A 17,933-nucleotide genomic window follows, 5' to 3' on the forward strand; every position below is an offset into this window, starting at 1 on the left:
ATGATTGTATCTGCTTAGATTCACATGCTGTGCATATAGTCCGACATCTAGTGGTAATCACCGAGTATTGCATCTTGTCTTTTGAGGATCGAAAGGCGACCTCGACATGGGCGTGCTGGTAACACTATCCCTAACATAACATGTAGTGTACCCAAAATCTCTCACGTGTCAAGGTCCCGCTGGTTGTGTTTTTCTGCCACGAGGAAGCCTTATGACTAACGCAAGTGATTACAGATAGAAAGAGAATAGTACGATGTCTATGTTTCTTCTCCTCCGAGCAGGGAAAAAGGGAGGGCGCATGTGAATCCAAGCAGAAACACTCATCAGAAATGCTATTACGGTAAGTAATGCAGGTCTTCTGATGCTTGTGAATCTGCTTAGAGTCACATGCTGTGCATAGACTAGCGAGCAGTACCCAGAGCTGGTGGTGATGTTCGAGAGGGAACAGTAGTAGAGAGGTCTTAGTACCGCTTATCCCACCTGAGAATCAGACCAATAGTGAGTATCTAGGCAGTAGTGTTTTGTAAAGGTGTGTACAGAATTCCAGGTTGCCGCTTTGCAAATGGATTCAAGAGGAACATTTCCATTGAATGCTATGGAAGCCCCAGTTCCCCAAGTAGAATGTGCTCTAGGCTTGAAGGGCAGATCTCTCTTGGCAAGAGTGTAACAGAGTGTGAGGCAATTTACAATCCACTTTGAGATGGCCGACTTCGATACAGGGTCCCCTTCTCTACCGGCCGCCACTGAAATAAAAAACTGATTCGTTTTTCTTAGTGGTTTCATTTTCTCCAGATAATATAGGACTGCCCTGTGCACATCAAGTGTGTGCAGGCTTCTTTCTGCCACGTTAGTGGGGTTCTGGAAGAAGGTGGGTAGTTCTATCGATTGGTTCACATGGAACTTTGAAATTAATTTAGGCGCAAACCTTGAGTGAGTGCGCAAAACCACCTTATCTTAGTGAACTAGAGGCCCTTTCAGTTCAAGACCCATTTGTCACAATTCACAAACTCTTCTTATTGAAGTGACTGTCACCAGGAAGGCAGTCTTCTAAGTGAGTGCTTTAAGGCTAGCCTTATGCATCGGTTCAAAGGGAGGTCTCAATAGCCTAGTTAATACCACATGTAGGTCCCATCTGGGAGCTGGGTTTGAAATTGAGGAATAAAGTCTTTTAACCCCTTCCATAAATGCCTTAATCACTGGGATCTTCTACCACAACACCTTTTGGGACATATTGTATGCTGAAAGTGCTGCTAGGTGGAGCTTCAGGGAATTAAAATCCAGACACGAGTCCAGTAGATGAGTTAGGTATAAGACAATATGGTTTGGAGAGCAGTCTATGGGATTGATACTCTTAGAATGGCACCAGATAATGAAGTGTTTCAATTTATTGGAGTAACAATGTCTGGTGTTCGGCTTTCTAGCCTCTAAGTATGTCCATGCATCTCTGAGGAAGTTAAGGTGCCAAAACTCTACGACTTCAGGAGCCAGGTCACTAAGTTGAGTTTGCGGGCAAGGATGGAGTGTTCCCCCCCTGCATGTTGTATGGGCAAGGTAGCTTCATTGGAGGAGATATTGACATCACCATCAGATGGGAGAACGAGGGTTGGTGGGCCTGCCAGAATCATTGTGACTGGTTCCTGGGGCATCTTGTGCACTATCTTGATGAGTAGGGGAGTCGGGGTGGGGGAGGAGCAGAGCCAAGTTTCCCCAGACCATGTTATTCAGAGACTATTCCCCTAGGACTGGTTCTAGGGGTACCTGGAGGCGTAATCTGGGCATTGTGCGTTATGCAGAGTTGCTAACAAGTCGATCTCGGGGAAGCCCCATTCCATGAAGACATTGAAGACAATGTCTTCGTGCAATTGCCATTCGTACTCTGTGGGTAGAGGGAAGTGTCTGCTGAGCATGTCTGCCAGAAGATTGTGTTCACCTGGAACGTGTTGAGACAGAAAGGACATACTGCATTTGACAGCCCACTTCCAAATGTTCTGGGACAGTTTGGATAGCCCTGGACAGTGTGCCCCCCGTTTATTCAGGTAATACATGGCAGTCCCGCTGCTGTGCCCATTGAGCACAGCCTTCTGATCGGCTCCCGCTGGTTACCGTTCGTTTTGTCATCGGCCGGTTATTGAACAGCCTTACATGGGTGCCACAGTGTCCAACGAATCTGGCACTTGATCTTACATGTTGACCAATAGTAAATGATCATCCCATACCCTATTGGACTACATTATCCAACATCACTCACGGCGTACCGCTTTCTTATTGGTACATGACGTAGAGCTATCTGATTGGCTCCCACAGGCTGCTGCCATTCTATTGGCTTGTTTTTCAACCATTGGCTTTGTCATATACAGTCTCATAGGACCTCGATGGTGTCCGACTTATCCGGCTCCCAGCAGTCCACGCCCAGAACGGCTGCATACTACCACTACTATAGTAAGTTCCCGGGATGCGCATGCGGAAGAGCATTCTCTGGATAATTGCACCAACATGCTCGTCTGTTTTCCGCCGAGTAATTATCCTCACTGGAGGCACATACCCACTAGCTCACGAGGTTCTGTGTCTGGCTATCAACAGCCGACATCACACGGTTTCTCCGTTTGGGCACCGCTGCTTTTTTCTTCCTCCCCCCCCCTTTCAGGGTGTGTAGCGGTTTCGATCTCTACGCTAGGCACCATCGACCACTAAGGCACTACCCAGCGTCACTTTCGAGTCATTATGGCCAACACTTGCCCTAGACACTATTGCCGTGTCGACTTCGGCTTTTAGGTTTCTTAGAGCCTTCACAGCTTTGTATTTTTCGTATTGTGCCGTTTATGTTATCTAGGCATATTCGAACTACACAGGTTACCAAACCTTTTATTTTTTCATTCCAGATCTGGGTTCATTTACGTCCCACTCCGGCATCGTGAGTCTTTGCACCACGTTGGCCCTGAATAAATTACAGCCTTCCCACCAAGTGCTAATCTAGCACTGGTTATCCCGTACTCTTCGTGGATTTCCCGACAGCACCCACCTGCCTTTTGAGCAGCAGGTAAGCTGTTTTTTAGATACTCCACATGGTGTATCGCTTGGGCACTAGTTTGGCCCGTATTAATTACATTTAGTACTTAAAGAATAACTGTCCGAGATCCTAAACAGTTACATTCCATTTTATACACAGATATCACGGACAGCACCACTACTGGTGCCTTTTTCCTGACGAAGGCCAGCACAAAGACGGCTACAACCAAGCCACTTTCTTTGGCCGAAACACACCCTGTGTCACTTCCTGTGTCGAATTACGTGACAACTGCATTACTACCCTGTACCTGTCAAAACTCAATGATTGTTGTGTGCGCTTTTCTCTGTTTTATGTAACAGCGGGTTTTTATACCCCCTCGATATATGAGGAAACATGTATCCAAATGTAGTGCTGACCTCTATACTTTAGAGGCCTACACTGATCTGTGTTACCACTGCATAATCAACCTTGTTCGTGTTTTTTAACCATCTCCCGTGCTTATCGGAAGAAATGTATAATAAATTGTGGAGTTATCTACTACTTCTTGTGTGAGTACATAATAAATACTCATACGTAGCACGTCTGTGTCCCTGTTCTGGATCTCCTCATCCTGATTATTGTGTTTATAATACATGGCAGTGGTGCTGTCCGCGAGGACCAGTACCGTCTTCCCCTGTAGTTGTGTCAAAAAGTTTAGGTGGTTGGATGCTACTGCTGGGGACCAAACGGTGTGCGCCGTGTGATGGAGGTGAGCCGCCCCACCCAGTCAGAGATGTGTCTGTAGTGAGCGGCTTCTACTGCGGTGGTTGTTCAAGAGGTTTTTCCTCAACCACCACTGCAGAGAGAACAAGGGCTGCCGAGAAAACCACTAGATCATCCCATTGTCTGCTGGCCCGACAACATTGGCCGTCGAGCCACTCTTGCATAGAGCACATGCGCAAACGTGCATGTGGGACTAAGTAAATGCAGGAGGCCATCATCCCTAACAATCGCATGGCCTTGCGTACAGTCACCTTGCGATTGGCTACATAGTGAGAGATCTGTAACAGCACGTTTTGAATCCCCTCATTGGAGGGGAAGATGAGGCAGTCTTCTGTCTGAATTAGAGCCCCCAGAAATTGTTTGACTTGGCTGGGGCCTAGGCTGGACTCTAGTTTATTGGGAATCCCAGACTGAAGAGTAGATCTACCATCTTTTGGATGTTCGATAGGCATGTTCCATATGAATTCCATGTTATTAGCCTGTCGTCGAGGTAAGGATAGACTGGAATGGACTGCCTGTGCAGGTGAGCCGCTACTACAGCCAGCATCTTAGTAAATACCCTTGGGGCTGAGGCAATGCCGAAGGGAAGGACCTTGAACTGATAGTGTTTGTCCTCCATCATGAACCTTAGGTATTTTTCTGTGCGCTAGCAGCATTGAAATATGAAAGTATGCATCTTCCATGGCCAATGTTGCCATGTAATCCCCCTGTGTTAGTAGAGGGATTACCTCTTGCAGTTTTGTCATTCAAAACTTTTGTGGGTTGACCAATGTGTTCGATGGGTGCTAGTCTAGCACAGGGCGCATGGTGGGATCCTTTTTGGGTACAAGGAACTACACTGAATAAATACCGTTGTTTACCTATAGAACAGGCACAATTTCAATTGTGCCCTTTTCTTGCAGGATCTTGACCTTTGCAGTAGGATCTTTAGATGTTCTCGGGATAAGCATCTGGATGTTGGTGGTCAGTATCGAGGTGGCCGGCTAAACTCGATAAAGTAACCATGGGTGACGGTCTTGAGCACCCACTGGTCTGTGGTAATTCCCGGCCATACATGGAAGAATGAGGTTATCCATCCCCCGAACGGGGATGCATGGGAGGGGACCCGGATCAGCAAGTCATTTTTGATTTGAGACGGTGAGACTCGTTGGGTGGAGCATCTACCCCTTCCTTTGCCGTGGCACAGCCCTCTTGGCTGATATTGGCTTGTGGCAGCTGCTCCTTGTCCTAAGGACCATGATGTATTTCCCATTCCGGAATTATTGTGGGGGAACATGGGAAAATTGTCCCTGAAAGGAGCAGCGAGAGCTACTCCCTTGCTGCCGATTGTGTAATCTGGATTAGTGACTAAGGTTTCATGTTCTTTTTTTGCAGTCTCTAAAGCCTCATCCACTGCCTTTCCAAACAGGTTCGTTTCTTCTACCGGCTTGTTAATGAGGGATGCCTGGGTTTCAGGTTTAAATCCCAAATTCTTTAGCCATGCGTGCCTTTTCAGCAGTGTACCTTGGGCAAGTGTTTGTCCCGCTGTTTCTGCAGCATCCAGGGTGTTTTTAGTAATGTTCCAAATGACCTGCCTCCCCTCCGACACAACCGCTAGCAGGCGTGATAGTGTTGGCTCTGGGACCTCCTGCAGGCCTTCCTGGAGCAAATTCCACTGAACATCACTAACTAGCCAGCAACGTGGCGTTATTAGATATCCTGGTAGAGTAGGCTGCTGATGCGCTTCCCCAGGGCATACAACTTCTTGCAATCCTTGTCCAGCGGTGCCCCAGTCGTAGACGAGGGTACTCCTGCCCTCTTCCTAGTAGTTGTGACCACTAGGGAGTCGGGAGTGGCAGATCCCCGGATATATACCGGGTCTGTTGGAGAGGGGCGAAAGTTTCTCGACTTGTGTGTTTACTGCTCTTGTCTGAGATGGAATCAACAAAGAGGGGGTGATGCGCCATTTGATGGAGTTCAAGAGCGGCATCGCCTGACTTGAGGGTCGTTTTTCTTTCAAAATACCCTCTACGAAGTCGGTGTCTTGTACCGACTCGTGAGTGGCAATCTGAAAGTGTTCATCTGCATTAAATGTCATCTGCTCATCACTGGGAGAGGCTGGTCTCATAGGAGGTGAGGAGGGAGGATCTATGCACAGTGTGTCTGGATCAGGGGTAGTGGATGGTGAAAGTCATGGGCACTGGTCTATAGTTTCATCAAAGGGATCCTCTCCCTGATCAGAAGGGTCCTGAAGGATCTCCTCTGGCTCCATTAGGTCAACACCTCCTCATGAGGGGTCTGACTGGAAGTTTTTTGAAGTTTGGACATAGTAGGGTGGGAGTCCTCCCTTGGCCTTTTAGGGGTGATACATTTTTCAGAAAAGTCCACAAACTTGGAGAGCTTGTTCATGTACCCCTCAAACCAGTCTCTGGTCCATAAGGATGAACCAGAGGGGTCTAGAGGGGGAAAGGGCTCTTGAGGACTTGGGTCTCTAGGTGGTCGAGATTTGTCTGACAGAGTCTTAGGCAGAGGCTGGAACCCTCTGAATATTCTTCCCAACCTTCGACATGTCTTTTGACGCATCCCTATGCCTATTTGCCACTGAGATGATGTTCGCGAGACTCTTATAGATCTTTGGCGTATCTGGGAAAGAGTTTGACAGGCCCAATGGCTTCATCGCGGTTTTCAGCACAGCTGAAAACTTTTGCGCAGACACGCTCTTATGAGGCGTCTCAACGCTCTTATGGTGTTTGGTGCGGACACCCTTTTGACTTGGTTGTCCGGACACATGCTGTATGGATGGTTGCAGGGAGGGCATCCCATCCTGAGGATCAGTGGGTTCCATCGAGAGTCTCGGCATACCCGTTGGCATCTCTGGCCTTTCCGATGAGTCCGTCGAGGAGGCTCAGGGGGTTGTGTGCTTTCCTTTACGTGATGTGTGTGTGTCCTTGTTGCTGGGGTGTACTTTTGTCATGCTCTCACCGACTCATGTACCCAGAATGCCTGTATGCCTCCCACATTACACAGGCATTAAAGCACATTTACCCATGTTGGCGCAGCCCAAAACCACTGCTCACCATGAAATCCACCGTGCCTCGGCGGGCAGCTTCCCATGGTTCCGCATTTCCGTGCAGGTGAAGTTGGCCACGTTGGCATTGGCAGCTACCATGGCGTCGGCGGCCGTGTCGGCAGCCGGCCTCAATGGCATCCGCTGCGCAGAGAGCGCAGTCACGTGTTCGAGGGTAGAGCCGTTTCCCTTCCCATTCAGGTGATTCCCCCTCCTGCTCACGTGACCTCCGCCGCACCAGGCAGGCCCTCTCATCATGCAATTATCCCCACGCGCTGATCGCACGCTCACGTGACTCCAAGCCGGAAGTATAAAGGGACTCCAAGTACGCTGTATTGTGCTTCTCAGCTGTTCTTTCCTCAGCGTTTGGCGTATAGTCCTGCTTTTTGTTTACTTCCTGGATCCTGGACCTGGCTTCGTTCTTTCTGTATTGCTACCTGGTTTTTCCCTTGGGTTTGGCGCCTTGTTTGTACTGGATTGATTCCTTGAACTGCTGTGACTCTAGCTAACGGACCCTTGATTGCTTTGTGTCTTAAATTTGGAGTCTGGTGCGTTGGATATTAACCCTTCGCTTTGCCTTGCCTATGGACTACCTTGATCCCCATCAGAATACCTCTAGTCCCCCACTATTCTACAGTGGCAACCCATTGCTGTCTTGGTTTGGTGACAACCCTATTGACCCAATTTCTGTCTCCACCACGACATCTCATAGAATACAAGGGGGAACCAATTGACATCTGTTCTTTCTTCGTTCTCCCTACTGGTAGGTGCCTTTACATTTCCCGCTTTTGGTTCAGAGTACAACTGTTTGTTTAACCTTAACGTGCCTGTTTTCCCTTGCAGTCATCGATGACCCAGAGTTTGCTGTTCCTGCCACCTGTGGCCTCATTAACCGGTCAGTGAGTCCATTGATTCCTCTGACTGGTGCTTGGGGACAGAGGTACTTTAATCTACGTAAACCTCAGATCTTGACAACTTTCCCCATAGCAGAACCAGTGGCCTGCCTGCCGGGGATGGACATCTCAGAACATGGCTGTTTCGCAGATACGTCAATGGCCTCCACATCGGAGCCACGGCTGTCGCTTACTTCCTCATCACGCAAGGCGCCTGTGAGGGTGCTAGACTCATCCTGTTGCATGGCATAAGCCGCCCACCGTTTTACTCACCGATCTTTTATCGTCTTCGGATTCAAATGTTGGCCGGACCAGCAGGACTGCTCGTCATGACCTCTGGTGTGTGTCTTTCCATGGGTACTTGCCGTTGCAAGAAGGGAAAAATTTGAAAAGGAGTCCTGTACATAGCTCAGGTTAATAGCAACTGCAAAACTAGAAGAGAAAAGAGAGGGGAGAAGAAATGCATTCTTGAAAAGAAGCAGAACCCTGGGCCCCACTCTCCCTACTGTGTAGGCCTGGCCAGAGGGCCGAGGCCACGCGGTCAACAGCGTCTACTGGAGCACCAGCCACCGAAATCTGCAGTTGCCTTCAGTGGTCTTCAGCGTTGGTTTTGAAGTAGTCGTTGGTGAAGATTGACTAATATTAATAGGACCGGAGGTCATGGATAAAGAAATATATTTTAGCAATGTTCAAGCTCCACTTAAGGAGACCAGCTAGCTGGGCGGAAAAAAACAATTTGAGGGACCACGATGCGAGGAGTGATTTTGGGTACACTGCAAGTCACGTTAGGCATAGTGTTACGAGCACGCTCATGTCAACGTCCCTTTTTGATCCTCGAAAGACAAGATGCAACACTCTGCGATTACCACTAGATGTCGGACTATCTGCACAGCATATGGCTAAGCAGATTCACAAGCATCAGAAACACTTCATCTGCACTCTGATGTAGTTTCTCTTTCAGGTGGTTTCATAATCTTAACCCAATGGGGGTCAGCTAAACTGCTAATTAAATGCTAGACCACTACCTTCCAGATTGGGTCAAGCCCAATACATTTAGCGTTGTAACCTAAAGTATCCCCCTTCCACACCTTGTGGGGTGCCCCAAGGATATCCAACCTCTACATGGAACAGGTGGTCATTCAGCCCACAGAGCAACGGAGCTCCATACCCCGGATCTTCAAAGAACCGCCTCTTGGGCTCCCAAAACCGAAACCCTGCCTATTCTTATTCACATGGTCCATGTCATCTTTTCGGATCATTGCAGTCACCCCAATGAGTCATGAACTATCCATCAACACAGGCTCTCCTCGGCCTACCAACAGGCATTCTCGCAAGATCTTGACCGCAGCAAAGTATTGAGGCCAGACAACGCTGAGCTGGCATGTTCATAATCTGACAAAACCTGTCTCTTGACGACTCCCCCCAAAACAAAACAGATTATTCTCTCAAAGAGCTTTTCTTAGAAGTGGAGTTCACAAGAACAACCACAAACCTCCTCGCAGGTCTGCCGAAGACTAGTCTATAATTAAGTCAGAAGTCGCCACATTCTTGCAGCTAAAAATCGGTCATGCCACTACTCACAAACCACCGTCTAATCCCTGGATAGCCGCATCTCTTCCAAGAGAATACGGCTCACCTAGGAGGTAATCCATCTTTTTGATCCAAGCCTACATCCAACACCCAACAGTAGGTGCAAGTTTCCAATCTTAGATAAGATCTGCAAGCCAAACATAAGACCCCAGGAAAATCACAACAAGCCTTGCGTTTCCCTGGAACGCCACCCCCAGACAGGAGCAGCACCGTCCTTTCAACCTTCTTACCTGCCCATCGTGAATAGGTCTTCATGTGACATGTCAAACGCATCTAGACTCTGCACAGCCTTTTCCTCCCCTACTATTGCCTTCCTCGCCACCCCTTCCTACTTCATCATGTGCGACATACTGCCTATATGTTCTACCTCTTCATAACTTGCTGCCTTGCAACACCCTCCGCTGCTAAGGGGGCTTAATTCATGCTACATAAATAGCTCTGATAAATAGTACTTTACTAGGGATATTTATATAGTGCATACTCGAACATGGGGTAGCAGTGGGGTGCTGACAGTTACAGCCCAAAACATGTGTTCTTAAAATGTGACCACAGACCATTATATTACGAAATTAAATAGGCTTGCATTCGAAAATTGCTGCACCAATGTATAAGAATTGCACCGGTTCTAGTTACAACAAAGATTTAACCAGACGCTTTTTCATGTCAAAACAAAGAGATTGTTAACTCTGAATGAGGCAGCAGTATAATTACAAATATGTGTCAATTTTGCACTTTGTTTTTTACCTGACCTGTCTACCATTACTCGCTAAGAGGACCATACCCCTTCTTCTCGTCAAAAATTTCACAGTATAGTCCTTGGGGTAGTGTTGGTACTTTTACCATCATACTCCAAGTGGACCACATCTTTAAATATCATATTTGAAAATATCTGATGAAAGCTTTAATATCTGTTCAATTTACATATGTACTCTACATGTTGCTCCCACATTTCCTTATAAATTCTGTTCGAGTTTTTTGCATCGCTATGTAGCTCTCCTCTCCTCAAGACAAGGTTACTATAACTAACTTCTTCACATATAAGAGTTGGTCCTCTTCATCTAAGAGTTGTATCTCAGCAGACCATGTCCGCCATTTTTTACCTTCATTTTTGTATCTTTATTTTTTACCTTTGTTTTTAATGTTCATCTACTATAGACCCCTTATTTTGATATACACCATAGGGTCGTATCCGATCGCATCTACAAGTTACGCCACGGCATTAAGATATTAATCTAGTATGTTGTTTCGATTGAATCCTTTCTCAACGTCACGCACCCGTCTCCTTGTTTACATTTGTGACGTCATGCACGCACGCCGCGCGATGACGTCATGTTTACATTATCCACAAATACGGCCATCTTGTAACCTAGTCTCACACTTTGTATTTCCCAGCGTACGGAGCCGGACGGTACTTGTTTCCAGTCGAGTCATACAGTCAGAAACCTGTAAGTATGCTGACAACGGCCCTCAGCCAGAACTTTTTTTTACCTTAAGAGAATCTTTTAGATCCTAAACTGGGTTTCTTCGATTCCCTAGATTAAAGAAAAAGCCACACCGGCATTTCTCTCCTCCTAATGGAGAATCTGTGGATACTACGGTAATGTAGCAGTATGCCTACAGACCTCGAGCACGACCATCTTTCCCACATCTCTAGAGATTGAACTCCATTAAGTAAGTCTATTATGTATCCCATTAGTGAACATCTCAGTTTAGATTGTTCGTGTCTTTAATCATATCAATATACCAATATACTTAGACTGGTCCATTACTTTATTTTACACAGGCTTAAACACTGTATTGACTCCTGTTGAAACTGTCGATGTGAAATATTTTACAGACCCATAATCATGGACCATCCTTCTTATTCTAATGTTTAAAACATAAAAACAGGGTAAGCCAACCACTATTCCTTACCACCTTGAGATCTCGTGCTGAAATAATAAAATATGTAATTAGGAATTACTCTATGTCCTTCTTTCTGAAAATGGCGATTAACTAGTGCTTTTTCTTTCTGTTACTTTAATATTAGCTAAAAAACCAATTGGTTTCAATGAACCAAGTTTCTCCCCCCCCCCCCCCCCCCAAGAATTATGGATACCTCTTTTGGTTTTGTATGGTGTAATTGCCAAAATTGTGAACATATGCGACAGTGGGATCACTGTTACATGATAATCAATGCTTATACTGGAATTGTAAATAACGAGGTTCTCTATTATCTAATGAATATCTTCTTGTAAAAATAAATATTGCAATTGAATGTAAATTATTAATATCAATTATTCAACTAATCTAGAACATTGTTTAACTTTTTTTAATAGATTTAAAGTTTTGAATTGCATATAGCCCCTGAAGAAGAGAATAACTCTCGAAACGCGTTGGGCAATCCTGTTTGGACCAATAAATCCTGACCTAAAGATCAAGTCACAAGTTGTCTTTTGTACTTAAGTGAATATCTATTCGATAACTGTCTCTATGTTTTAACTATGTTAGGCAATAAAAACACTTGCTTCAATTAACGCTTGGTTTAAGTTTAACCAAAAACTACCAAATACCTACATTAGATACTCTTTGAATACTTTGGCTCCATAAGCCCCAGATAGTGTGCAGGGGGCGGGAGTTCCCTAATAGGGAACTTACTCTGTTCTGTTATGAATCCATGAATCCATCCATCCATCCATCCATCGTCTTGCCCCCACCTTGCCACTGAATACATCGCACTGTACTCACCCCCCCCCACAAACTTTCTGGCTGCTTGTCTCTTTGCAACCTATCACTCTGCCACCCCCAAGCTTCCTTCCGCACTTGAGCTCCTTTTTCCTACTTGCCCCACTCTGCTGGAATGATCGCCCCTCCCCCCTGCCCCATCAAAGCTCCATCTCGTCGTACGTTATTTAATCTATAAATGCACTTATTTAAAAAGGCACCTCACCCTAGGACTTCCTCCGCTCTCTGCCAATGCCTACTGTGCAGGTAATTTCGGCTCAAAATGATACCAAATCAAAACTGGTAAAAAAAATAAAAATTCAAAAAGAATATACTGCTGAAAATTTATTTCACTCCAGAAATGCTAAAATGAGCTGTTCCACTTCCACGCGACCCCCAAACTTGTGGCTAGGGAAAGAAAGTTCAACTCCGTTCTGCGGGAAAATTGTTGGATTTAAGGCATAATGGGCCCAACCCGCCAATTTCGCCTGCAGAGCAGAGTTGGCAGCCTTTTCCCGCCCGAACGTTCGTTTTAAAAAAAAAAAAAAATTATATATATATATATATTTTTTTTTATTATTTTTTTTTTTTTTAAACGAACATTGTGCTCGAAGGGGGTGTTTGCCCGTTTTAAGTTTGGTTTTACCTGAAATATTTTCGTGTATTTCGGACCACAAAGAAATCGACATTTCCGAGGAAAACGACATTTCTGCAGCAAAGGGAAAGCGCCCAGCTTGTGGAAAGGAATATTTGGCGAATTTAACAATTCTGTTTCGCCAGTGGTATTTTTGCTCAACCTTACTTGTGGGAGCCTTCCTAAATGTCCTTCAATTCTTAAATCATCCTGTATGTATGTAGTCACATGGAATAGATGTATAGGGTTTGTAAATATTTCAGACCCCCCCCCACCCCACCCCCTCAATATAGGCCGGTTTCTAGGCGGAACCTTGCAATGGGTTTTCAGTCACCTAGTTGTAGCGTGATGTTTCTTCGTGAACGCAGGATGAATACACATTTTGCATTACTCTTTGAACAGGGGACGCGAGGGAGAGTTAAGCTGATAAACTCACCATAGCCAATGGCTTCCTTCTTTTCCTCTTCTTGGGCTTCTTTTCCAACCCATACGAACACCTGAGGAAACGAGAAACAGAAAAAAACGTCAGTTTAAGGAAGAAAAGAATGTTTGACACGTGGATTGGGTGCAGCCAACGTGGGAAAACAAAAAGAAATGGGTTACAAAATGGTTTAGACATAAGTCTGAGGTAATATAATAATTTAGCATTTATATAGCTGCTAAGAACCCTTAGGAATTATTACCCACGGTGTGTGGTGCTCATTTATCGACCTCAGAAGGATGAAAGGCTGAGTTTGGCACTGCCGGGATTGCGTCAGCAGGCTCTACAGTTGTCAAAGCGAGTGCTCTACTCGCTGTGCTGTGGGACCAGACCCAAGTGAGCAGGTTGGATTTGGGTAAATCTATGCAATTATGTTAAAGGCATGTCCCAATATTCACCTCTACTCCAGTTACGCATGGAAAGAAGAGCGTGCGTCTCTTTATGTGGTTCTAGGAGGGAAAGGGGCTTGTGGATGTGGGGGGTGACTGGGGGAAAGAGTACAAGTAATGAGTCCATATTAGAAGCTAGACTTGTCAGGAATCTGGCTATGGATTTACAATACACGTACCAGCAAGACCATGTACATCTCATGTCATTGCTCCTGAAGGTCAAAGCACCAGGAAGAGGTGGCCACCAAGGCATGCTTGGTAACGCGCCTTGCGTATAACTGCACCACCACTCTTTCCGACATATGGGGTTTGGGCATGCCATCAAGAGGTTTTCAGTCTCGCAGGGCTTGAGAAGTTAACTTAAATCGACAAGTGGGTGATTGAAATCTGGTCCCTCATAGGTAGGCCGGTGTTGGGTTTGGGTAAGTATTTATTCGCGTTCCTGGTCCCACCTGCCCCTTGCCTTGAACACTCCTGCTCCTTCCTTAGGCGTGCATCCATAAATGTCCTTTTCCAACCACATCCTATTAACATTTTTTTTTTTTTTTTTTTTAAAGGCTAGTCGGGGATGGGATGGGGTTGCGATGGGAGGTGTGACAAAATCGTGTTGAGTTGCAAAGCCGGATAATATTCTTGGGGGATTGTGTAGAATATATTCAGATGAGGACGCCGCCATTTTGTTTGTGATAATGCTGAACATTCCACTTTGAAATTACTGATCGTATACAGACAAGCTACAGTTGATCTCGGACTCGCCCCTTCGACTACAGCCATAAACCATAGACCGGTCTGCAGGAAATCCTTATCCCTTCGGCACAAAAGGTGATCTGAAAAGGGTGAGAATTGATAAGGGCATAAACTTTATAAGGGTTCTGCGTACAAACTCAGGCTACAAAGGGCATGTTGCCTGGAGACGACCCTCCATCAGCAATGTCTCAGCAACCCGAATGCAAGTCAATATTTCTTGTTTGGGCAAGGCTTATGTGGGGTTATTTTGCATCGACCTGTACAATGGCTTACCGGGTGAGCGTGAACACTAAGCGTACCTGATCCCATGTGTCCAGAAGCATGACGTCATCTGTGGCAAGGTCCTCCTGGGTGATCTCACCAGGAACTTCCTCAATCTGTGGAGAAAATGCACAAAGCCAATGAAATCACTGGAGCATCGGAATAAGGGTTCAAGTGCTGCAAAGGCATGGAAACGCTTGATCGGTCTGCAGTCACCGCCAGCGCACGCCATCCCCGATCTCTGCTGTAAGCTCAAGTGCCCAATTTTGACGCGGCACTTGAGTCACAGTTGCAGCAAAGCTTGCATTGCCGTATATTTGAGCATTTACATTTGAAACCGGCCTGAAGAGGATCCCTTACTTGCATTCCAAAATAACGCACTTACACACCTTTCAATCTATCAGCACCCTTACACTACATCCCCGAACTTCCTGCAGACTGCTGCCTGCTCGCGCCACCTCAGTAACATTTGTGGGATCATTTGGAACTTGCTACATGGCCTGTGGCTTCTTTAGCCCTGTCACAGTCACACAGTCATCCAGCCACCCCCTGCAACTCCCCCCCCCCCATTGAGATCAATGGTCATTTATTGGTAAGAGACCAATGTATTTATTGGTTTTCACATTCTCCATATTAAAACTTCACAAAAACCACCTCAGGTCAGACTCAATCACAATTGACTACCAACAAAAACGAAATTTCTAGCTATACGATACAGGCAAAAAAAACTAACGTAATTTAAGCACCCCAGACATTCTCTACTAAGTTAACCCAGATTCCGAGACAGCGACCCCCCTCTCCACTATAAACACAGTAGATAAACAGTAGAAAACCACCCAACTTTAAAAAAAAAAAATACGTTCTTCCAACCGACTGACCACCCAATGCAAAGAACGAAAACACTTGCAAGCTAGGATAAGAACGTACATTAGACTGTCGCATTTACTCTCACCAGCATACCATCACAGAGCCTCAGCTGTGGACCTCAGGCACTAGACCAGCTGAGTTTACTCTTGGCCCCTTGCGTAAAACAGAAACTGACCGTAGGAACTCGGTATACTGATGGACAACCACACTACAGCATCGTTATGACAGTTCGCAGCTTACTAGAACTCAAACGGTTGGGCCTTGTATAAAGACTCCTATGATGGGCGTGCTCACTAATCTCAATCCCCACTCATAACCCCCCTCCCCCAAACAAGCGACTCCCCTCTATCTCTCAACCATTTATACACCGCTCACAGCCCACCTTACCACAAGGCCGCCATCTGCCCACGAATGCCACACGAACCTACAAGGAGCAATGCATTCCTCTTACAACTCCACCACAGCCATCCCCACACTAACCCAGCCTCTCAGCGTTAACCTTCAAACAATTGCTCTTAAGCACGCGAAAGACTCACCCAAGGGTCACTGCCACAAACCGCTTTGAATCACACTGGCACTACAACACTCCAGGATCTGCATCCGTCTCGCACCGTTCCCGCCCCTACACCAATGGCCATCAACCACTCTTTAGTTTCGCCGCATGCAACAAGACTAAAATGGCAGCAGTGCGCAATACAAGACTGCTGTAATAATATAATATTGTTATGGTAGCAATCCAGGTTTTTGTGGGTGAATGTTTCACCCAAGAGTTTCTCACGCCACATTGCTCGATGGATGAAGGGGGGTGTGGGGGGGAGTGGGGATACACAGTTAATGAGTTGCACAAGAAGAGCAAAACAAAGCAACCTGGAAAAGAATAACAAAATGCACCAACAAAGTAAGGAACAGGGTGAGGGAGGCAGGGAGTCTCTACTGAGGTGCCCCGCCTCACTTCAAGAAGAAGTCTGGACAAGTGAAAAAAGCCACCCCAAGGATGCCAATTGGGCTACTAGGTCTATGAAAAAGAGATCTCAATCTTGTACATCACCTTCATTAAAGAGGGTCCTCTAGCCACAATAGGACCACTTCGATGAAAGGCTTCTCAGAGTTCAAATCCTTACGACCGAGGCACGAGCCAGCCAAGCGCAACACCATGGGACGATGGCCAAAGTACTAATTTGACTCATCATTTCACTAGAACATAGAAACCATTAGCGTGCAACCAGATCGGCATAATACGCTGTTTGCGTACTGCCCTTCATTTTCAGTCACGTTCCCTTGATCGCACAATTCACGCCGGCACCACGCTACGGACAAGGGATTCATTCTTCATCGCTGGACAAACTTACAATGAAGCGTCCGGTCTTATTGGAACAAGCAAAGAGCCGAGGAGGATGTGTATTCAAACGGCTCTTCAGCCGAGAAGATGTCCTGTAATCTGCTTTTCCACCCAGAGCTTCCCAGAAGTCATCTGTAAATCAAAAGACATTAAATTATTTATTTACATGCGTTAAGCAGTGAGAAGATTCTTGCATTTGTCCAAAGGAGTACACATACAAGTAGAATCGGAAGACCACGAATAGTTGAGGTCCTTGTAATAAATTGAATAAGCATGTCCTTCAAGGTCCGAGTAGCTCAAAGAACAGCTGCCCTCGCCAAAAAAGCACATAATTTCAAGGTTGCTTAGAAATATGCCATGAGCAGCAAGCAGGTTGCAAGTGGACTACTGAGACAGAGGAACACAATCATTGGCAGACCTTAGAGGAAATCTGGAATCAGATTGGCTTTTCATTGGACCTATAAATCAAGAACAGCCTGCATACTGGTAAGGCAATGTTCCCCCCCAGCCATAAGGGATGTGAAACCATCTATCCTAAGGGCAAGACAAGGCTCCAACCAAAAGCTAGACCAAGCTTCCTATGGGTAGGAGCACTGGCAGAGCAGTTGGGCTTCACTCAAGGGAGGCGAGAAGGCTGATGGATAGGTAAGGTTAATCCCAAAACATCAGCCAAATAATTACACTACACAGATCTACCGACCAATATATACTCCATTACATAGTTACAAAAAAGGACACAAAGTTCAGTACGTAAAGTTCAGCATATCGCACAAATAGTGTAGATAACAAGTAAAGGTCCTCAGTTCGGACCATGCCCACTCCTATAGACGATGCCAAACCTATATACCATGAAGGAAAACTCAGGACACCAATGCTAAGAGCTGGGGAGGAGAAAAGGGGATCCTTAGTCATGTTCACAATCCACATTGCCATATATGACCAGGCACAGTATTGCTAGAAAGCTCTAGCATACAGTAAACCAGGTCACTCACAGGCGATTGCCCTTCACTACCGAAGGCCCAGAAGCCTCCAAAAATCAGAATACAGTTAGACGTCCAATACAAGACTTCAACGTTCTCAATACACTCCCGGAAATAGTTGGCAACAAAATAACGAGTTAGATACAGTAACCCAATACAGTTCTATGGACAGAAGTGCAGGTACTTAGTACTTTAAAGCTGCTAATAAATCCGGTGCCAGGTAAGAATGGCGTT

General features: G+C 46.0%; 1 protein-coding gene across 3 annotated transcripts in view; it reads right to left on the reverse strand.

Moving 5' to 3' along the window:
• Positions 1–17,933, reverse strand: part of GSN (gelsolin) — a 291,591-nt gene that overhangs the window by 23,320 nt on the left and 250,338 nt on the right. For all 3 annotated transcript variants that reach the window (XM_069609519.1, XM_069609518.1, XM_069609517.1), the window contains exons 14-16: positions 16,730–16,851; positions 14,552–14,629; positions 13,072–13,132 (exon numbers count right to left, since the gene is read on the reverse strand). In XM_069609519.1, coding sequence (XP_069465620.1) covers positions 13,072–13,132; positions 14,552–14,629; positions 16,730–16,851 — 261 coding nt within the window. The remainder of the gene's footprint in view (positions 1–13,071; positions 13,133–14,551; positions 14,630–16,729; positions 16,852–17,933) is intronic.

This window comes from Ambystoma mexicanum, chromosome 8 (assembly GCF_040938575.1).
Source record: "Ambystoma mexicanum isolate Mex_15411 chromosome 8, UKY_AmexF1_1, whole genome shotgun sequence".
NCBI classification, from domain to species: domain Eukaryota; kingdom Metazoa; phylum Chordata; class Amphibia; order Caudata; family Ambystomatidae; genus Ambystoma; species Ambystoma mexicanum.